Consider the following 23281-nt stretch of genomic DNA (forward strand, 5'->3'; position numbering starts at 1 on the left):
ACTGCAATGTAGATATACTCTGTTACAAGTAGAAATCAATTTTTCAAAATGTACTTGAGATAAAGTAGGAAAGTATCGGCATCAAAATATACTTAAAAGTACCAAAAGTAAAAGTCGGCTACTCATTGTGCAGAATGTCCCATTTCACAAGTTCAATTTGTATGAAAAATCTTTTGAAAATAGCCAATCTGAGCTTGTAGATCTGCTATTTTCAAATGGCCGAAGTAGTTAATGTGTTTGGTAATAATACATAATCAAAATCTACAAAGAAACTAGTTACTAAAGTTTTTATGTAATCGTAGTGGAGTAAAAGTACAATATTTTCCTCTGGGATGTAGTGGAGTAGAAGTAAAAGTATTGGAAATTGGAAATACTCCAGTAAAGTAAAATTACCTCAAAACTTGCAAATGTTCTACTTTCCACCATATATATATATATATATATATATATATATATATATATATATATATATATATATATATATATATATATACATATATATATGTATGTGTATATATATATATGTATGTGTATATATATATATGTATATATATATATATATATATATATATATATATATATATATATATATATATATATATATATATATATATATATATATATGTATATATATATTTCGTGTCCACCACTGATCGGATGTTATGTGTGTGTACTGCAGCCTCCAGGTCGATAGGTGGCAGCGCTGCGTTCGCACACAGGAAGTGTATATAGTCGGCGGCGCGCGTTGGACGGAAGTCTTCACGGAACACAGCTGCGCGCGCTCGGGCCGTTGGGCGGTTTATTCAACACAGAGCAACAACAACAAACACCGACAGCAGAACATAGAAGCTACATTCAGCCAATAGGAAGGTAATGTAGTCGAATAAACGTTACTTTAACAGACATGGGAACTCTGTGGGATACTCTTGTGTCGTACATTTCCTCTGTATGAGTCTTATATAAGTCAGACTAGTCATTGGTTTACATGACGCTCGTCTGTCACAAGCGTCATGACGTAACTTGTTCCTGGTTTTGGAATTTTCTCCATTTACAACCCGTACATCACATAAACGTTCAGATTTCAAATATAAAGTGCTTATCCCACGCCCATGGATGTTACAAGTTAAAACGCTCGTGTCTAAGTACCCGCATCTTCCGTATTGTTCAATAAAAAGCATTTTAATCCGATTGGTGGCCATTTTTTCTCTGTGTGCTTTCAACGACCCGCCCCTATCGGTTGGGAGGTGTATTGCACTAGGATACATTATAACTCTATGAGAAAATGGCCACCGATCGGATTAAAATGCTTTTTATTCAACAATACGGAAGAAACGGGTACCTAGACCCCAGCGTTTCAGCTTGGTACATCCGTGGCCGGGGGTTCAGCTCTTTATATTTGAACGTTTATGTAGATGTGCGGGTTGTAAATGGAGAAATGTCCAAAACCAGGAACAAGTAGCGCCATGACTGTCATGTTTTAGGGCTAATAAGACATAATGTTCCATCAACATTAGCCAAGTCTTATATAGTAACAGCAGTGGAGGGAAAAAGTACTCACATTGTTTACTTACATAAAGGTATCAATACAACAAATGGCCGAAATGCAGAAGTGGGTAATGCATGTTTTGTAATAATAAAACAAATCTACAAAGTAACTCAAGTTTTCAAATAATTGTAGTGGAGTAAAAAGTACAATATTTTCCTCTGAGATGTAGTGGAGTAGAAGTAAAAGTACTGAAAATTGGAAATACTCCAGTAAAGTAAAAAATACCTCAAAATTGTACTTAGGTATGGTACTTGTCTTGAGTGAACGTACTTAGTCACTTTACACCAATGGTTCTCCAAACTTTTTCATGTCAAGGACCCCCAAAATGATATGTATTTGGCTGCGGACCCCCATCTCAAAAATATTTTTGTGCCAGGGATTATTCAAAAATAGCAAATCTACAAGCTCATAGCGCGGCAGTGCCGCGCTATGAGCTTGTAGATCTGCTATTTTTGAATAGCCAAATTATAAAATATGGTTAAAATGATTGTGACGCTGAATGATTAACACATTTGGCTGGGGACCCCCTGGTACCCCCCCCATGACCCCCGGGTGGTCCCCGGAGCCCACTTTGAGAACCAATGCTCTACACACCACTGACATGTACTGTTTTCCTTTTGTACAGCGACAGCAGAGAGAGCCATGGAGCCCGCAGAGAGCCGTTATGCTCACTTATTGAAGCCCATCCGTGAGCTCACCCAGAACTGGGAAATTGACGTTGCGTCTGAACTCAACGATTATTTGGAAGAGGTATGAACGACACATTCATGAGTTCTGAAGTTGTAACGTTTCACAATCATAAGGTTAGGTAAAAGTATCGATACTTTTACCTAGGTAAAAGTACCGAGACTGCAATGTAGAAATACCGAGACTGCAATGTAGAAATACTCTGTTACAAGTAAAAGAATTCGAAGTGCACCTGAGTAAAAGTACTAAAGTATTGGCATCAAAATGTACATAAAATTACTCATTATGCAGAATGTCCCATTTCAAGTTTTCAAATGTATAAAAATCTTTTGAAAACGACAGCTCTACAAGCTCACAATGGGTCGCATTGTGAGTAACTAGTAACTAAAGTTTTCAAATGATTGCAGTGGAGTAAAAGTGCAATATTTGGCTCTGAGATGTAGTTGAGTAGAAGTAAATGAAATGACTGAAAATTGGAAGTAATGTGAAGTAAAAGCCCCTCAAAACTGTATTTAAGTACAGTACTTGAGTAAATGTACTTAGTTACTTTACACCACTGGAAACAAGCCATAGTGCTTTCTTGGGTTTGTCCTTTTAGCATCCTTTTGTATGAAACTGTACCTCTGTGCTTTTTTTTTGCAAACCGTTAATAAAGTATTGAATTGATGAAAATAAAATACTCCCCTCTGCCCTGGTAGCTGGAGGAGATGAGCATCACTATTGATGGCGGCCAAATCACGCTGAATTTTGCGGAAGCAGCGTTGCTTATTCAAGGATCGGCTTGCATCTACAGCAAGAAGGTATGTAAAAACACACTAGACACCAGTGTTGATTTTGGCAGCGAATTTTGATTTAGTTTTAGTCATAGTCTTTCGAATAAAATTCCATTTAGTTTTAGTCATATTTTAGTCATCTGAAATGTTTTAGTTTTTGTCTAGTTCTAGTCGACTAAATATCATAAGATTTTTGGCGACTAAATCTACAGTTGACTTAGTCGACTAAAATGTATTTTGGCGGTGCCTTGATGGCGTCGTAACGGCTGATTTCACATTTGGTTGCATGCTGAAAATAGCCGATCTACAAGCTCACAACGCGTCGCGCTGCGACGTGTTGTGAGCTTGTAGATCTGCTATTACTAAATGACTTGTATTTTAGTTGTACTGGATCTCTTCTCCACTAAGTCCCTCACTAAAATTTTAGTCTAGTTTTTATTTGTTGACGAAATTGTCAATATATTTAGTCTTAGTCATCGTAGCTTAGTTTTCATTTAGTTTTTATTTAGTTTTCGTCAGTGAAAAAAAGGTAGTCGAGCAACATTTTTCGTCATAGTTTTAGTCGACAAAATCAACACTGCTAGACACCATTTCCATGATGTTCCATGAGTGTCCCCGTATTGATGATTTTCTATTTGCATTTCAGGTGGAGCTTCTACACAATCTGGTGTTCCAGACTCTGGAATACATCAATGACAAAAACAAGAGGTGAGCACCTCTCTTAATCACTTATGCACCCCTAAGTAGGCTCCTTTTTAAATCCATTTAATCCGGGAACGTATCTGTGTCATTTTAAGATTTAAGTGGCCATTCAAAAATAGCAGATGTACAAGCTCATAGCGTGGCACCGAGTGCCACGCTATGAGCTTGTAGATTTGCTACTTTTTTTAAAAGAAGTGTGAAAATTTGTGCAAATATATTTTTTTAAAGGGAACATACTCCAATCTTTGCTTCTGGGGGTCCCTGGAACAAAACATTTTCAGATGGGGGTCCGCGGCTAAATACATGTCATTTTGGGGGTCCTTGACATGGAAAAAGTTTGAGCACCACTTAAGCAAAGCAGCATACGTTCTTTTTAAAAAACTGTTAGGATTTAGAATTCCCAGAAGCAAAGATTTGAGTTATTGCACTTTTACTTTAGCGCTAGGTATACTCTTAGTTGCTTGTTTTAGCAGAAAATGCACTTAGGACTCCTGGTGATTAGTAGTTTCGTTCCCTACCTATGTTGAATGCACTTATTGTAAGTCGCTGGATAAAAGCGTCTGCTAAATGACCGTAATGTAATGTCGTGTGCTCCTGACAGGCGCGCCAAGCAGGCGGCGACGTCCGCAGAGGACGACGCGGACCAGGCGGACTCCAATCAAGACGAGGAGGAGGACACTGCAGTAAGGAGAGAAGCGGAACATCGCCTTGTACTGTATATCAGTGGTTCTCAAACATTTTCAGGCCGTGACCCCCCCCCCCCCCCCCCCCCCCCCCCCAAATAATCATATTTGAACTGGGGACCCCCACCCACCCCGACAAGCTCTTGGAATTGTAGGAATTACATTTAGTTTGACTCACTTCCACAGATAATAATTGTGAAAATAGACGATCTACAAGCTCGGCGAGGCGTTCTGAGCTTGTAGATCGTCTATTTCCAAATGTTTTGCCTTTTTTCTTATATAATTTGACAAGTTGGCCAATGTTTGACCAGTTTTTATTGTATAGTTTGTTGATTACTTCTGATGCAGTAATGGTCTTCACTGTCATCTAGGCACCCCCCGGAGGTCCCGACCCACAGGTTGAGAACCACTGACCTACAGTATATCAGCGGTTCTCAAGCATTTTGATGTTTGAGAACTGATATGCATTTGCCCACAGACTCCTATTTGAAAATGTTTGTGTCAAGGAGGACCCCCCCCATAAGAGATTTGCCAACATTCTTTTCAAAATGGCTGATCTTCAAGCTCTCAACACTGAGCTGGTAGATTGGCTATTTTTGAGTTTGTAGATCGGCTGTTATCGAATAATAGCCTAAAAATAAGATGGGTCTTAAAGGTAGGGTAAGTGATTTTCTTTGGTTAGAATAAGTGTTAAATAGCTCTATATTCTGATAGTACTCAGTGCTATAGAGTGTTTGTTCAGTAAAAGGAGTCTCCTTGTCTCTCCAGCTCTTTATTAAACAGAAAATGCATTTTCAAGTCGGGATACCAATTTTATCCAATCAGGATGGAGAACTCAGTCAGGATACAGATTAAACAAGTGAAATTGGAAGTGATGACACAAATAAATGAGCAGACACTTTACTTTATTTGTTTATTTGGACAGGACAGAGCATATTAATGGACGTCACATGGATGTAAATACACCGGATTTAGCAAAGATACTAATTTTCATCCACAGTCCTCACATAAAACATAAAATCAGAAAACATACAGACAAACGGTGGAATACATTTACATAACATTACATAGGAAACGAGGCATAAAAATAAACCTAAAACATGATCACGAATGGTTGCAGCTTTGGTTTACAAGCAACCATCTTTTCAAATTTACTTTAAAAGATGGAAATGTAGCACAATCCTGACACATTTGTAACTGGAATATAGAGCTTTAACCTTTTAATACAAAACATTTTGTTTTAACCAAAAAATATCACCTACCCTACCTTTTTTAAGCATTTAAACTGTTCCTCATTTTGCTGGAGAGGGAACCCTCTCAAGGGTTCTCTTTGAGAACAAGTGATCCAACTGAATGTCACTCACTGTTAAGTCTTACAGAGATTGTCTCTACAATTGTCTTTGTTTATTGTCCTTCAGTTCAAATCTTTGGACTGCGTCACGTCGGACCGAGATTTCCCAGAAGACGGCGATTCCACCACGGTTGGTACCCTTACCCGTTTTAACCCATTTAGACCGGGAAAGAATCTGTGTCATTTTTAGATTTCTTTGGTTATTCAAAAATAGCAGATCTACAAGCTCGTAGCGCAGCACCGAGTGCCGCGCTACGAGCTTGTAGATCTGCTATTTTTGAAAAAAAACATTCTCAACAAAAGATCTTTGATTCTGAGGTTCTACAGATGTCTTCTAAATCATACAGGTTTTTTTTTTAAAACATATGTTTCTATATCAGTGGTTCTAAAACTTTTTCATATCAAGGACTGTTCCAGGGACCCCTGAGAAGCAAAGATTTGAGTTACAGTGGGTGACCATTGACTTTGTCGCTTTTCATAAGAGAATCACTTCACTCATTTGCCTCACCCGCTTTGCAGTAAATTTAAGTTCCAAATACTACCACAAGGTGCCGCTTTGGAGTCACTTTTTTTGTGACAGAGAGACAGACAGACAGACATACATACAGACAGACAGACAGACAGACAGACAGACAGATAGATGTCTTATATTAATAATAATAATAATAATAATAATAATAATAACTAGCAATAATTACGTGTGCTTAGAGCGTTTAAATTGGGTTTTCTGTTCAGCGTCGGGCAGTCAGGAACGCATCTCTGTCATTTTAGAAATGTTCAGACACACATTGGTTTCTGTCTGTCTGTCTGTCTGTCTGTCTGTCTGTCTGTCTGTCTGTCTGTCTGTCTGTCTGTCTGTCTGTCTGTCTGTCTACATCTCAGAGGAAAATATTGTACTTTTACTCCACTACCATTATTTGAACGCTTTAGTTACTAGTTACTTTGCAGATATAAATCATTACATTATAAAACATACATTATTTGCCCTATTTCACATAGTCTATTTGAAAATGGCCGATCTACTAGCTCACAACGCATTGCGACGCATTGTGAGCTTGTAGATCAGCTATTTTCAAATATTTCAGTACTTTAAGTATATTTGCCAATACTTTTGTACTTTTACTTTGATTGAACTCAAGTAACATTTTGAGTTCATCCATGACCGTAACAGACGACCGTCATGTGATCCATGGCCAACAGCGAGGCGTTTGTTTTCATTCTTATAAAACCGCGTGGCTCATTTATATGCACGTGAAAGTAACTAAGCGGAAAGTAACTAAGTACATTTACTCCATGTCCACTTGTTGCTGACGGTGCGTGGTAGTGTAGGAGCAGCGCTGTAAAAGCCCCAAGCGTCATCGGTGCAGGAAAGATGCGTATTTGGTTGTACACACGGAGACGCAAGGGTGGCGTTTTCAGTCGGAATTCAAATCATGATGCAACACTTTGTGAGCTTTTATGGGACACTGTTGTACAACAAAGTAGAATTCATTTGAGAAGAAAGAAAAACCCATTAACAGTTGAAAATAGCCTACACCCTACACCATTTCTGCCCATCCCTCTAACTTCATGTAGGCGCATTAAAAATATCAAAATTGGCCGCTCTGAATTTGTATCTGAACAAATACTTTGATAGAAGAGATAGGCCTACAGAGGTACTGTAGGGGGGAGGGGGAACCTGATAGCAGAGTTCCTCACTTGGCTTATTTGGAATAGGCTGCATACATTAACATAACCGGTTTGGCAAGAGACTGGGCCAGTGTTGTAGGCTAGTGCTAATTTTGGAAGTGGGGGAGCGCGGTTCTTGAGCGGATTGGAGTTTTTTTTGTTACTTTATTTCGGTTTTAGGGTTAAGCTCTGATCCACCCGTCCCCCCCTCCCACGAAAGCCCCCCGACCCCCCGCACGCAACCACTCCGCCGCGCTGCGCCAGGCCGCGCTGCGCTAAAACGCACTGTCTGTGCCTGTGGTGGCCAACTGAAAGCTATAATAACATAGTAGTATGACAAGGGTGCCATTATATTCAATGATATTCAATTGTTTTGTGGAAAACACATGTCTCATCATGCTTAATTAAAGAGAGACTCACTTGCCTTTTCTAAGTGCTTTTCATTGTTTGGACAGAAGAAATTGTAAACATTTAGCCAATATTCGATCATCATTAAATAACAGACAGTGAACTGGTAAACTGGTGACAGCATGTCATGGATAGCACATTAATTCTTAAACAATATTGAGGAGGAAATAATTATAAACGAGGAAATAAAATAAAACAAACCAAAAAGACGCCAATAACCCCTGTCTTATAAAAACTGCCAAAGTGGCTCGGGGTTATCTGACATGACAGGCTGTGCCACTTTGGTTTTTGTGCTTTCTGCCGTGCGATGTGCTCGCAGCCAAGTCTTGACATAAGGCTCTGGATTCCAGGACCTGAGCGGAGGTCCATGCTGTCTAATAAACATCAGAGCCGACACACGTTCTGTATGCAGTCGCGAACGGAGTGATGTTATTATGAGGTTCAATGTTCATCAAACTAAAGAGAGAGAGAGAGAGAGAGAGAGCAGTGTCCCATAAAGTAGTAGTGGAAATAGCCGATCTACAAGCTCACAAAGTGTTGCACCATGATGCTTTGCGAGCTTGTAGATCTGCTATGTTTTAAAATAAAAGTCTGTCTGTTGGTTTTATGAATATTAATCCATTATACATACATTATATATATATAACGCACTGGCCAATACAAACTAATAGACGAGAATGAATAATTTGTATGCTCATCGCGTGGGATTCGAACACGGGTCGAAAAATCACCGGACAGCAGTTTTATCCGCTACACTAGCTGGGCTGTTTCATTTATAGAGGAAAATGTTGGAATATTACTACACAACAATTGATGCGAGAAAAAAAAAACATATAAGACGTCTGTCTGTCTGTCTCTCTCTCTCTCTCCACAGACTTTTGAGACAGACAGACAGAAACCAATGTGTGTCTGAACATTTCTAAAATGACAGAGATGCGTTCCTGACTGCCCGACGCTGAACAGAAAACCCAATCTATTGGCAAGAGAAAAAAATACGTTTATTTTCCCGTCTCGTTTTATCAATTAAGACGTTAAAATCAAACTAATGTTAAGCGCAGCATCATGCCATCTAACTTTATTTGCTTAATATTTTGCTTAATATAAATGTCACATCTTGTACTGTAAGCAACATACAGGATCTTTCTCTGTCTTTCTAGGAAAAACAGTGCCTAAAAACCCCAAAACAAACAATTTTGCTATTCAATGAGCTATTGGCATGATAAAACATACGTTTACATTTTCCAAAGCAAGTGTCAAAACATAATACAAAAGTGTAAAGTAATGTATGTACAGTTTGGAGAGGATATACAGTAACTAGTAACAAATATATTCTTGCTGTCTGCTGTGGGCTGTAGGCAGTAGACCGCTGCTGCCCCTAGTGGCACAGAGTGGAAATCATACATGCCCTGCATGAAACGCATGAGAAGAATGAAAAAAAACGACAAAGTCAATGGTCACCCACTGTACAAATGTTCACTTTAAAATATATATATATAATATATTCAATGATTTGCAAAAAAAATACGACTTTTCAAAAATGGCAGATCTACAAGCTCGTAGTGCCGCGCTACGAGATTGTAGATCTGCTATTTTTGAATAGCCAAAGTGTAAAGCAATGCTTTTTAGCTCAAATAAAAAAAATTACACAGATGTGTTCCCGGTCTTTATGGATAAAAAAAAAAAGATCACACAGGTTTGAGCGGGAAATCTTGACCATGTAATCATTGAGTGAATAACGGTGTGTATCTTCTATTGCAGAACGTGTATGTGCCACCTCTCCCTCCTGAGGCTCTCATTCCCTTTGAACCCCGTGAGAAGCAGAAAGCACCCCTCATCAGGTGAGTGCCCACACAACATTTCAGATGACCAAAAATGTACTAAATCTAAAAAGGATCTTTTTCAGGACCCAGTTGCACCGCCTCACACTAAGTTCAAACTTAGCCTAGTTATAGCTTAAATGGCTTTTAAAAAAAACCTTTAGACCAGGAAAGTATCTGTCATTTTTAGATTTATTTGGCTATTTTTAGAAAAATCGTGAAAATGTGTGCAAATCTTTGAATATATATTTATTTTTTTCAACATTTGTAACATATTTTTGTTCCAGGGACCCCCAGAAGCGATATATATATATTCAAAGATTTGCACACATTTTCACGATTTAAAAAAAATAGCAGATATACAAGCTCATAGCGCGGCACTCGTGCCGCGCTATGAGCTTGTATATCTGCTATTTTTTAATGGCCAAATATCTAATCTAAAATGACAGAGATTCGTCCCCGGATTGAATGGGTTAAGCTATAACTAGGCTAAGTTTGAACTTGGTGTGAAGTGGTGCAACTGACTCCAGTAGAAGACTAAAACAAAATGTGCAGATTGTGCACTGGCTTTCAATATTATTTTCAATAAGTAGCACATAGCATTACCATTCACTTTGGTACAATCCGATGGCACATACATCAATTATATCCATTTATTGAGAATTTTTAAGAACCTCACAGACTGTAATGTTGTTGTTGTTTTTTTGCCTGCCTGCCTGCCTTAGCCTGAAAGGTGAGGATTTAGGCAGCTGGAGGGACTTTAGGATAAACACCTACATCCCGGATGCTGAAGATTTCATCGACATCCGCTTCAAGCTGGACACGGTGTGGTCCAAAGCCATTGGGGAGAACTGGCGCAACGACACGTCCCTCACCCAGGACCAAGGTGGGTCAGAAGCAGAACCACAAAGCCGTAGCTGCCCATAGGAAAGTGTTTTGTCCATTAGGCCCGGAAACGCATCTGTGTCATTTGAAAGATTTCTTTGGCTGTTCAAAAATAGCAGATATACAAGCTCATAGCGCGGCACCGAAGTTGGAGCTCCACTGATATAGCAACATACTGTTAGGATTTAGAAAACATTTTTAGATATGTATTTGGCTGCCGACCCCCATCTCAAAATATTTTGTTCCAGGGACTCCCATGAAGCAAAGATTTTTGTAACAAATGTTTGCTTTAAACATATACACACACACACACACACACACACACACACACACACACACACACACACACACACACTCACACACTCAAAGATTTGTAAAAATGTTCACGATGTTTCAAAAATAGTAGATCTTCAAGCTCATAGCGCGGCACCGAGTGCCGCGCTATATTTTTGTATAGCCAAAGAAATCTTAAAATGACACAGATGCATTCCCGGATTGAATGGGTTAGGCCAGCGGTGATAAAAGTAGTTGTAGTCCCAGAGGGACTGTCCCAGGGGAAGAATACATAATACATACAACACATCTTGCCTTGGTATAACCGTTTCTATTTAGAGGCCACAAATATCTAAGTCCGTATCACTTATCTTTTGCAAAAGTGTAGTGCACTGAAGGCAGTGTAGATTCTGTCGACTAAAACTATGGCAAAAAATGTTTGCCGACTACCTCTTTTCACTGACGAAAACTAAATAAAAACTAAGCTACGATGACTAAAACTAATTATATTCACAATTTTGCCAACAAATAAAAACTAGACTAAAATGTTAGTGAGGGACTAGTGGAGAAGAGATCCAGTAGAACTAAAAGACAAGTCATTTTATGTTTGGTTGCACTCGGGTGTCGCTGCAACGCGTTGTGAGCTTATAGATCGGCTATTTTCGGCATGCAACCAAGTGCAAAAACAGGCATTACGACGCCATCAAGGCACCGCCAAAATACGATTTAGTCGACTAAATCAACTGTAGATTTAGTCGACTAAAACTAAAACATTTCAGATGACTGAAATATGACTAAAACTAAATGGAATTTTATTCAAAAGACTAAAACTAAATCAAGATTTGCTGTCAAAATCAACAGTGACTGAAGGTTACTTTGGATGAAAGCAGATGGTCTGTTGGCATCCACTGACGGGTCTATAGTCCTCTGGCTCTGTTTAAATAGTGTACCTGTGTTTTTAGGGCCAGACGGGCCGGGTCAAGCAGCGTGGAACGCTGTGATGCCTGCGGCCAACGATGACATGGACGCGGGCGACGACGGAGGCGGGAGCTTCCTTCCTCTGGAGGACAATGGCATGGAGATGGACGAGGGCCCGCGGGAACACATCGAAAGAAACCAGGTACGACATCACACCCCCGTTAAAAACAAAGGTTGGAAAAAGTACTCGCATGTTTTACTTAAGTATAAGTATCAATACTGCAATGTAGAAAAACCCTGTTAGGGTGCGCTCCCACCGCACTTTTATTTTACCTCTGGGGCAGAATCTGCCAATGCTTTGTCAATGCAAATGCGTGGATTCCTGGTCTTGCAGATTTTTTCCAAGAATCCACGCATTTGCATTGACAAAGCATTGGCAGATTCTGCCACAGAGGTAAAATAAAAGTGCGGTGGGAGCGCACCCTTACAAGTGAAAGTCTGGAATTCAAAATGTACTTGAGTAAAAGTATTGTCATCAAAATGTAGTTAAAGTACCAAAAGTAAAAGTACTCATTGTGCAGAATGTCCCATTTCAAGTTTTCAAATGTATAAAAATCTTTTGAAAATAGACAATCTACAAGCTCACAATGCATTGTTTGTGAGCTTGTAGATCTGCTATTTTCACTATTGATCATTACACCGAAGTATGTAAGGGCTTAGGTTCTGTTGTTCTGTGTCCAACCCCAGGCCGGTCAGGCTGCTGGTGAAGGCAGAGTGCTTCGAGAGAGACACGTCCAGCCCTCGGCGGAAGAGCAGAAACGGCAGAAGGAGGAGGAGGCGGCGAGGAAGAATGTATGTACTATAATGCCTTACTCTGTCTTATTGCACCGCATATCAAGTCTCGCTATAGCAATGATGAGTTCTCAAATTCGGCCCGAACCCGACTCTGCCCGACACGACGTTTTCGGGCCGGGCCCAGAATCTATGCCGGGCCGGGCCTCGGGTTCCACAAAAAAAATAAAAAAATCTATTACCCCCCAAAAAATAAATTTCAACTGCCCCATTTGCTGACGGAAATGGCAGTGGATGTGTTGGATGCAGCTCAAAGAGAACTTTACTCAGGTATCTAGTTTGTCGCCGTCCGACCTTCCTAGCCTGTGTTATTAACCCATTAAGACCGCATCTGGATCACTTTTTGATTTATATATATATATATATATATATTTATATTTTAAAGCGAACATTTGTAACTCAAATCTTTGCTTCTGGGGGTCCCTGGAACAAAATATTTTGAGATGGGGGTCCGCGGCCAAATACATATAAGTTTGGGGGTCCTTGACATGAAAAAGTTTGAGAACCACTGATATAGAAACATACATTATTTAGAAGACCTTTGTACAATCGGCTTCAGGTCCTTAATGGGTTAAAGAAAAATGAGCGACAATGGCCAAAACTCAATTCGAAATCGGCAAAAGTGACCAATTTCAAGATGTTTTGGCCATCATCTCTGGAACGGAAGGTCCAATCTGCTCAGTTCAAAGCGTGTTGGCTGCATGACTTTGAGGACATTAAGCACACAACGACTCCTTTTGGGGGTTTTCGGGTTTTCGGCCTAAAAGTATGGTAATTGGTCGGCCCAGTAGGGCCCAGTTAGGGCCAGGCCTTCATATTCAGGCTAGTTTAGAACTAAAATGCACATAGCAAAGTAGCCCCTGAAGCCAAAGGGTATGTTCACACCAAAAGCAGCCTATTGAATATTGATAGCAGCGTTTTAAACTAGCACTTATTGTAGATGTGATCTTAACCACTTAAACCCCATATGGGAGTCCCTCAGGGCTCAATACTAGTGTATTTTCTGTTATTATTGTGGCGAAAGCTTTCGCTGACAATCTCACAACACGTCGATCTGCTGTTTTCAGCGAAAGCTTTCCCCACATTACCGATGCTGGGGTTTAAGGGGTTTAAGTAGTTTACCGTAATTGAGATTGAGCAACTGCATGGCATGTTTCTATCCTAAAATGTATTGATCGTTTCCGGACAAATTGTCAAAGATCCACGCCGAGTATCTGTGTTTCTCTTAACCTACTTTGGCTGAGCTGTTAAAGGCTCGATTTCCCATGGGAGGAGAGACACGGGTTCAAATCCAGTTTGCAACGCACCCACTCTTGAGTCAAACTGACCAGTTTACTGGCTTGCTTTGTTTATACAGGCAGACATGTGGAAGTTGCATGACCCCTATGAAGAAATCGGGGAGAGTAAGCCCCTGAAACCAGGTAAGAAAATGGCATTCAAGTACGTACGTCCACTGTCAAATGTTTAGGCTTCGTGATCAAAAATGCACAGGGCAGATATGACAAATAAAAAATTAAATATAAAAATGATTGACATATTTCATTTTTATACATGTAAAAAAAATAGCAGAAATAGCTGATCTACAAGCTTGTAGATCAGCTATTTCTGCTATTTTTAATATTTGAAAATGTGTGAAAATCTTTCAACATGGAAACGATCATGACGATTATGCAAAAATGATGGTGATTACCTCAAAGCACCAACCTGAAGAAAACACCTTATCATAGTATGCACTAGAATACTCAATACCTTGTCTTTAAAACGTTTTTTTTGTCCTTTTTCATTTTTTCTTAAGGGAAATGTTACTCTGTACCTGCGGGTTGTAATGGGGGCAAGAGAAAAAGGAAAGGCGACTCTCAAGTGGAAGACTTCCGTAACTTCATCAGTGGGATGTGTAAGAGACTGTGATCATACCTATTCTAATGTGTTTCACTGCACTGGATGCTATTAACCCTTTAAGACCGGGAACACATCATTTGTGTCATTTTAAGATTTCTTTGGCTATTCAAAAAATAGTACGGTAGATATACAAGCGGCACTGAGCTTGCAGATCTGCTATTTTTTGAAAAATCGTAAAAATGTGTTTAAATCTTATATTGAATATATATATTTTTTTTTAAAGCGAACATTTGTAACTCAAATCTTTCCTTCTGGGGGGGGGGGGGTGGGGGTCCCTGAAACTAAATATTTTCAGATGGGGCTCCGCAGCCAAATATATATAACTTTGGGTGGTTCTTGACATGAAAAAGTTGGAGCACCACTGATTATAGCAACCAAACAACAAAGATTATATGTTTTTGGCCGCGGACCCCCATCTAAATTTTCAAGATTTTTCAAAAATAGCAGATCTACAAGATCATAGCGCGGCACTCGGTGCGCTATGAGCTTGTAAATCTGCTATTTTTGAATAGCCAAAAGTATAAAATAATGGTTTAAGTGGTTACACGGATGTGTTTCCCTGTTTGAATGGGTTAGTGGCCAAAGGCTGTCCTTGTCCTCATTTGAAGGAAAAAAAAACTCTTCTTTTTTTGTCTTACTGATGCAGGTGACCCAGCTGAACAGAAGTTACGAAACGGGCCCACGTTCACAGGTAATGACGACTCAAAATAAACCCTCAACACATACAAGGGTTAAGAGATAATGTGATTAGACTGGTTGTATGTTGTGTTGCAGATCTCAACTACATTTATGTCAGCAAGATCAAAGAGAAGTTGAGCACACGAAAGAGGACCTTGAGAAGAGCGGTAAGGGGGTGTACTGTACATAAACTAAATGTTATACATGGAGCTGCTGTGTTGGTCCTTTTTTTTAAAGATTTTTATAGCTTTATTTGGAGGGGGACAGTGAAAGTAGGCTGACAGGAAACGGGAAGAGAGATGGGGGAAGACACGCAGCAAAGGTCGTCGGGAACGGGACGCGAACCCGCGACAGGCTGTCAGTTAAGGGATTTCAACCGAGGGTGCCTGGACCGCGACGCCACGGCCCAGGCCTGTGTTGGTCCTTTTTGTGAGACTCTTGAACACACTGTGACACTCAGTGGTGGGAAAAGTGCTCAATTATTTTTACTTAAGTAAAAGTATCAATACTGCATTGTATGTGTAAATGCTCTGTTACAAGTAAAAGTCAGAAATTCAGAATTTACTTGAGTAAAAGTACAAAGGTATTGGTATCAAAATAGTAGAAAGTACTCATTATGTAGAATGTCCAGTTTCGCAAGTTTTCAAATCTACAAGCTCACAATGCGTCGCACCGCATTGTGAGCTTTTAGATCTGCTATGTTCAAATGGCCGAAATGTAGAGCTGCAGTGGTTAATGTATGTTTTGTAATAATAATCCAAATCTACAAAGTAACTAAAGTTTTCAAATTATTGTAGTGGAGTAAAAGTACAATATTTGTCTCTGAGATGTAGTGAAGTAAAAGTATTGGAAATACTCAAGTAAAGTGCAAATACCTAAACATTTTTACTTAAGTAAATGTACTTAGTTACTTTCCACCACTGGTGACACTGTATCTAGGGCTGCCACGATCATGCCATTTTACGATTAATTGCGATTAACAATTTTAATTTTGTGATTGACATTGAACATTAAAGAATCTGTTTGCGTTTCACGCTCGCGTTAAAAGAATTATGGGAAATAGCTCACAAAGCGTCGTGAACTTGTAGATCGACTATTTCCACTTTAAAATCTATGAACATTTCAACATGGAAAGGATTATGTCGACGATTATGCCAAAAATAATAACTCTGATTATTTCAAATAATGATTATGTGATTATGTAATAACTGTGGAGGCCCGTCCTGTCCACAGGGTGTGGTTGTTTCTGACCAGGAGCTCCAAGAGGAATTCCAGAAAACATACCTGCAGCCAGAGGCAGCAGAGCAGGGAGACGTGGAGGCCCTTCATCTCCCCGACCTCCCCGGTATTATGACAGCCTCTAATGTCTGAAATGCCCCCCCCCCCAAAAAAATCTGTTTATATTTGTGAAGAGCGGTAATGTTGTGAGTTGATTCAATTGTGTGTGTATATGTATATCCCTCTTTGATGAAGGTGCTGATGATGATGAGAACTCTGATGGTGAACACGAGGCCCTGCCTGAGTTTGATCTACAGTTCCCTGATATACCAGGTAAATGATGGACCCAGATGGTGACGCCCATTAGAATGTAAAGTGTTCCTCGTTCGGCACAAATCAAATACAATAGAACACCGAAGTCTGATGTAATTTACATATCCTGGGTTTGTCTACCTGGTTCGCGGTTTTCCACCCCCATTCTGAATCCCCATAGACGTATTTAATATCGCGTCAAATTAGAACTGTGTTCCAAAAATAAACAAATGACCCCGGCGGTTTGACTCTTATGGATATGAAGCATCAACTGACGGTGAGAAAACGATAATGTTACTTCCGCCGAATTAGTTACATTTTCACCAGAAACGCACTGTATCAAATATAAGTGACTGACTATCATAAACGATACAGAACCTCCTCCCTGACAATATTGCAGAGACAGTTTGTTTATTTTTGCACCACAATTATTATGAGACGATTCTAAGATGACCCAATGTTATTCTCCATAGAGAAATTACTTTACGAACCTGGGATTAAACGATTGACGTCAGGACTTCGGTACTCTATCAGTAATCGAATAATTGGTTCAGCGATGTATCATGTCAACATGGTGAATGCTTGTCTTTGTGCCATAATATTAGATCAGTGGTTCTCAACCAGTGGTCCGGGGACCACCAGTGGTCCTTGAGGGGGGGTTCCAGGTGGTCCCCAGCTAAATGATGGAGAGTTGCTAGCTGAATGGACCCTTATTTAGGTAGATTTTTAACTCTTGAGAGCGTAAAATGATTTCGGATCCATTTGGTTTCATTTTACGCTCTCAATAGTTCAATTATTGTTAAACATCTGCATTACTTAATTTAGAAGAAGTCTACATAATTAGAGAATGTATAAGCATCGTTATTTTTGATCAGTGTTTGCCTGCTATCTCTCCTATGGTACCAACATCAATACAACATGGAATTGTGGACAAAATCGTACCCGACGACAACAAAATATTCTATCAAACGGTGGTCCGTGGCTCAATTGCCGAATAAATAATGGACCTTCATATGAAAAGGGTTGAAAACCACTGTATTACATGACGATGTACTATTTTGACTGCTAGGTAAAGTTTGTGTGTGTGTGTGTGCACACGGGCCCTATGGTGAATAATTTTCCCACGCAGCCAAAAGGTCCTTACACACCGGCGAAAATAGCGAATATACGCAAAATTCGGACTCGTTCCGAATAATTAAAAGACGCTTTTTCGCTTCGCTTTTTCGCTTTTTCGCTCCATGTACGGAGCCATTGACTTTATAAGGTTTTAAAAAAAAACGCATTATTCGCACGAAAAAATCGCCCCGGTGTGTAACAACCTTAAGTCTCGCTTCTTTCATTGAACTGTGATTTGCTGTGATTACACCTTTAAGACCGGCGGGAAAGCATAATTTGTGTCATTTTAAGATTTATAGCTCACTAGACCATACCCGGTGAAGGGCGCGCGTCCCCTCGTATATATATAAAAATTTGCTATATAAAAGAGCAAAATAGGCTTGCTATTTTCTGTTGCCCTGCAGCAGGCTTGAGTATATTTTTGATGGCATTTTACACCACTAACAACATTAATCAGAGAATCACACGTCTTTGTCACAACTCGTGTTTTGTCTTTTTTAACCAACACAGTACAAAGTACTGGACACACAGATGACACACAGGTCATAGATGACTCAGGTCATAAACCTGGAAATACAGGAAAATAAACACTGTATTACCATATATTCATAGCATATATGATTCACAATTAAACAGCAGGTAATGTAGCACAGTCTATCACAGTAGAACCGAAATAGCAGAAAATGACTACAATACCCATGAGGCATTCTGAACCATGAGCCAACAACGCGTCGCCCCAGCTACCATTAAGTTACAGTGTCCAAGTTACAATACACAAAATACACCAAAATAATACTTTTCAATGGACTACTTGGGTAGCACTGATAATATTAACCACAGTAAGGTTCATAAAGTGTGTTGATGAAACGTTTACATTGTTGATTAAGTCACGATGACGACGTTAGCATTAGCGTTAGCCGCATGCTTGCGCCAAACGTCCGTTAGCTTAGCATCACGCTAACGGCTCATAGTAACTTGGTTTGGCTAATAAACATTAATCCCAACTAACGCCAACACAGTAATGGATGTAAACATACACAGACATGCTTTGGACATTATTATCAGGTCGCATGGGGTTCGTTTGGTTTGGCCTCGTTTTCATAGACCTCGTTGCTTGTTTCTCTCGCGAAACCTGTGGCCATGTTTCCCATTGAACCCGGAAAAAAACCCTACGTCCGCTGCCACTACTGCTCCCGGTTTGGCTACAATGGGAAACATGGCCACAGGCTGACTAAATAAGCGATTTAAACGGGTAGTTTCGCTGGCGACCTAAAATATTATGCAGGCGACCAAACCTTAAACATCCGTGCGGTTTAGAATCTACCATTAGTTTTGGGATACGATGTATACAAAAGGGTAAACAGCGGAGCCTTGGCGGACGTTCGCCCGATCCTGGAAGAGAACGACATAGAACCGTTCTTTATGGAGCTAATGTGCATCGTGTGTGGGGAAACAAATCTGGAGTGTTTACTTTCCACAGCAGAGAGTGGGCGGGGTCTATGGTGTAGAGTCGGTGTTGCCATGTCCGCCGATTGTAAGCGCTTTAGGGCCAATGTTGGTGTTATAGGGTTCGTTTGGTTTGGCCTCGTTTTCATAGACCTCGCTGCTTGTTTCTCTCGCGAAACCTGGCACACAACGACGCATGCGCAGTTTGATCGGAGACCCAAGACCCCATCCACCCACCCACCCACCGTCAGCTTACTAGAATTATAGTAGGATGAGCATGGCTCATGAGCTTGTACATTTGCTATTTTTCAAAGATTGTGGAAATGTTTGCAAATCTTGGAATACGTTTTTATTTTTAGTTCCAGGGACCCCCCAGAAGCAAACATTTGAGTTACAAATGTCCGCTTAAAAAAAATAATCAAATATTTGCACAAATATACATGATTTTTGAAAATAGCAGGCGCTATGAGCTTGTATATCTGCTATTTTTGAATAGCCAAAGAAATCTAAAATGACAGATGTGTCAATTGTATGTGTGTATGTATATCCCTCTTTGACGTGTTCCCGGATTGAATGAGCTAACTGTTTTCAATTGGCGGTGATTAACTTAGTTTTGTCCCGTTGATTTCCAGCAAGCCAGACAGAGGGACTGAGCTACGAGGACCTTGTGAAGAAACATGTGGTATGCATTGCATTCAGTGTCTCTGGCACAAAGCCCACTCGTTGTCGTTGACTGATCAATATCCTTCAAGAGTCACACAGCATGGAATTTGATGGTTAAACCCTATCTTCTGTAATCTTCTCCAGGAAAAGTTCCTCAAAAATTCTCAAGGTTACGCACAGGAGACGGCACTGTCGCGCAGAGTGGAAGAATGGGAGGAGAAAATTCGTCCCGTGCTGGAATTGCAGGTACGGCCCTACGTGAGGCTTCACCAGACATAATCCATAACATTTAAAAAAGGAATTGGCCCAGAACGTGGCCTGGCGGTCCGGGCACCAAGGCTCTAAAGTAGCCTGACAGTGCATCGCGTGTTCGAGTCCCGTTCCCGACGATCTTTACTGCTCCCTATGTCTCTCTCCCTGGTTCCTGTCCACCTCCACATTCCACTATAACTAAAGGCAGAAAAGGAAAGGCCCTAAAAATATATTTAAAAAATAAGAAAACATTAAAAAAAAAATACACACTGGTTCTCAGCGCCACTTATTTAGTTTTATCTTTATCAAAAGATCTTCATCAGGAATTAAAATTTTCATCAATGTCCTAATGGAGATCTTTTGATTGAAAGAGAGAACGGCAATAAACAAGTGGAGCTGAGAACCAGTGTGGGGACTTAACTTTTGATTTTGTCCAACACCAGGACACTAATGTTATTAGGATGTGCATGAATTCTCTTTTTGCCATAATACATAGCATGCCTCAATAGACAAATACTATTGATTGATTGATTGAATATTTTATTAGGCAAAAAATAAAATGTAAAACAGCACAGTTACATTTAAAATACTTCGTCTAACAGGTCCGTTCATGAAAGTCCTTGTGGATTAAATAACACTATGTACAAGAAAAAAGGGAAAAAAAGGGTGGGAAAATATGTACAAGAACAGGGGGGGGCTCGGCTGTCTAACGGGATAATGGTTATATGTTATTAAAATCTTACCGAACTTGAGAACCTGAATAATTGAGAATAATTTTGCTGCCAAAATATAACAGTCACTAAGCTATGTGTGTCATGCACGTTTAAATTTTGGTTTGTAAATCAGTCTTTTCTCCAGTTGCTATTTTTGGCCCTACTTTTAAAATCCATGCTTTAAAATGCCATCTTGCAGTGACTTAAATACCGTACTGAAATTAGTAGAATTCAATAGCTTACTTGTCATTTTAAACAAACCATGCCATGGTATGCTTTGGAAAACAGTTGGACAGTAATAGTATACTGCGAGTCGTAGTCAATGGGTTAACCCATTCAAACAGGGAACGCATCTCTGTTATTCGTGGCACCGAGTGCCTCGCTATGAGCTTTTAGGTGTGTGTGTGTGTGTGTGTGTGTGTGTGTGTGTGTGTGTGTGTGTGTGTGTGTGTGTGTGTGTGTGTGTGTGTGTGTGTGTGTGTGTGTGTGTGTGTGTGTGTGTGTGTGTGTGTGTGTGTGTGTGTGTGTGTGTGTGTGTGTGTTTAAAGCAAACATTTGTAACTAAAATCTTTTGCTTCTGGGGTATGTTCACCTCTCTACTCTTTCTGACCAACCGTCTCTTGGCTGTTGGTTCACTCTCTCTGTCTTTCACATAACCACATATACTTTCTTTCTCTCTGCCTGTATATCTCTCTCTACCTTTAGGAGACGCGCGCAGTATTCGACATCCACGACTATGGCGACAGGATCGTGGAGAGTCTAGACAGCGTGAACCACAGGAAGTCCTTCGCCTCCATCGTGTGTGGGCTGGACAACTTTGAAGCGTGCAAGTACATGCTGGCATCCCTCCAGCTGGTGAGCATTGATTGATTGATTGAAATTTTTTTAGGCAAAAGAATGTAAAACAACACAGTTACATTTATAATACTTTTGTCTAAAAGGTCCGACCAAAAAAGTCCTTGCGGACTTGTTTCCGTTGGGGTCCTTGAATTAATTTCATAGACATATATAGTAGCAACCAAACAGTTCAAATATCAACATGAAAATACAGAGAAAAAATACCACTACAGTATGTACCAAAAAAAAGCATGAAAAATTAAAAATATATACAAAAAAAGGGAAGGGGGTTGTCTGTCTACAGGTAAACTGGTACTACCTCCTCTTATTTTCAAAAGATTTGTATACATTTTATACATTTGAAAACTTGTGAAATGGGGCATTCTGCACAATGAGTACTTTCTACTTTTGGTACTATTTTTTTGGTACTAAGTACATTTTGATTTGAGTACTTTTTTCCACCACTGGTCACACACACACTGACGAATGAATGTGTCTTTCTCTTGTACGTTACCAGGCCAACGATGGCACGGTGGAGATCGACCAGGCCGAGGGCCTGGAGGAAAGCCTGGACACCATGGCTCTGACCCTCCTCTGCACGGACAGGGCTACAGACCGCTTTAAAAACCTCAAAGCAGCTCATCATGCCGTTTGATTCTGGGGGGCAGCGGCGGCTCAGGAGGAGAGGGGTTGCGATCAACTCGTCTTGTGTGTTCAAAGTGTCCTTGAGCAAGACACTTTTCCTCCTCATTGCTCTTGATGAGCAGGTTGTGCGTTTGCACGGTTTCCACTGCCATCAGTGAGCGAATGTTGTAAAGCGCTTTGGAGAAGGACCATTTTAAAGGAGAATTCCTCCCAACGTTTTATTACTTTTTTATATATGATATTATTATATCCTAGGACGAGTGGTAACAGTAGAAAAAAATAATACTCCATCCCGAGTCCACCGCAGCTAAAAACCCGAGCCTATGGGACTAGATTGCGTATTTTAATAGCTTTTTATTTTTTTTGGGTGAGCTCTAACGTTCTTACGGACAGAAAACCCTCCACAGTGTTTATGTTGGATGACTGTGCCTCTCCGGAAGTCTCGCAAGACGAGATTTCACCCGTGACGTCATCTACGTCACTTTGTCAACACTAAGGCAGCCCATTTGGGACAAAAACATTGTGGAGGGTTTTCTGTCCATAACAGCGTTAGGTCTCACAAAAAAACAAAACAAAAAAGCTATTTTAAATACGCGATCTAGCCCCATAGGCTCTGGTTTTTAGTGGTTGACTCGGGATGGAGTTATTAACTACTGTACCCCTCCTAGGATATAATATCATCTATAAGGTAAGAAAAACGTCAGGCGGAATTCTCCTTTAAAGATCAGAGTTTGGAGAAAGACCATTTAACGTTCTTTGTAATGGAACACAACGTCATTGCATGTTTTTGTTGTGGTTATATATGTTCCTATAAATGTGGTGTGTCTTGAATGTGTCTTTCAATCTAATGAATTGCAGTTTAACTGTTTGTATGTATATAGTTCAAGTTTATTTGTCCTAAGATGGGCAAGGCCAAATAAAAAGTGACAATTCCCTGTG

General features: G+C 40.1%; 1 protein-coding gene across 3 annotated transcripts; it reads left to right on the plus strand.

Annotated features, from left to right (window-relative positions):
• The first annotated feature begins 767 nt into the window (after positions 1-767).
• ncaph2 (non-SMC condensin II complex, subunit H2) lies at positions 768-23281 on the plus strand. 3 transcript variants are annotated; one of them, XR_014600245.1, is made up of 21 exons: positions 768-870; positions 2172-2296; positions 2932-3033; positions 3653-3714; positions 4310-4391; positions 5810-5872; positions 9577-9656; positions 10361-10521; positions 11756-11913; positions 12459-12563; positions 13921-13984; positions 14359-14457; positions 15109-15153; positions 15237-15307; positions 16374-16485; positions 16614-16691; positions 19865-19914; positions 20040-20141; positions 21566-21715; positions 22215-22480; positions 22529-23281. XR_014600245.1 is itself a non-coding variant. In XM_084050291.1 (20 exons), the coding sequence occupies exons 2-20, from the start codon at positions 2189-2191 to the stop codon at positions 22350-22352; spliced, it is 1830 nt and encodes a 609-aa protein (XP_083906417.1). In that variant the 5' UTR covers positions 768-870; positions 2172-2188; the 3' UTR covers positions 22353-23281. The 3 variants fall into 3 exon arrangements, 2 of the variants coding, with proteins under 2 accessions (XP_083906417.1, XP_083906418.1); XM_084050291.1 differs by having other exon boundaries at positions 22215-23281; XM_084050292.1 differs by having other exon boundaries at positions 771-878; positions 2178-2296; positions 22215-23281.

The sequence above is a fragment of the Gymnoscopelus microlampas genome, assembly GCF_963454915.1.
Source record: "Gymnoscopelus microlampas genome assembly, chromosome: 23".
NCBI lineage: Eukaryota > Metazoa > Chordata > Actinopteri > Myctophiformes > Myctophidae > Gymnoscopelus > Gymnoscopelus microlampas.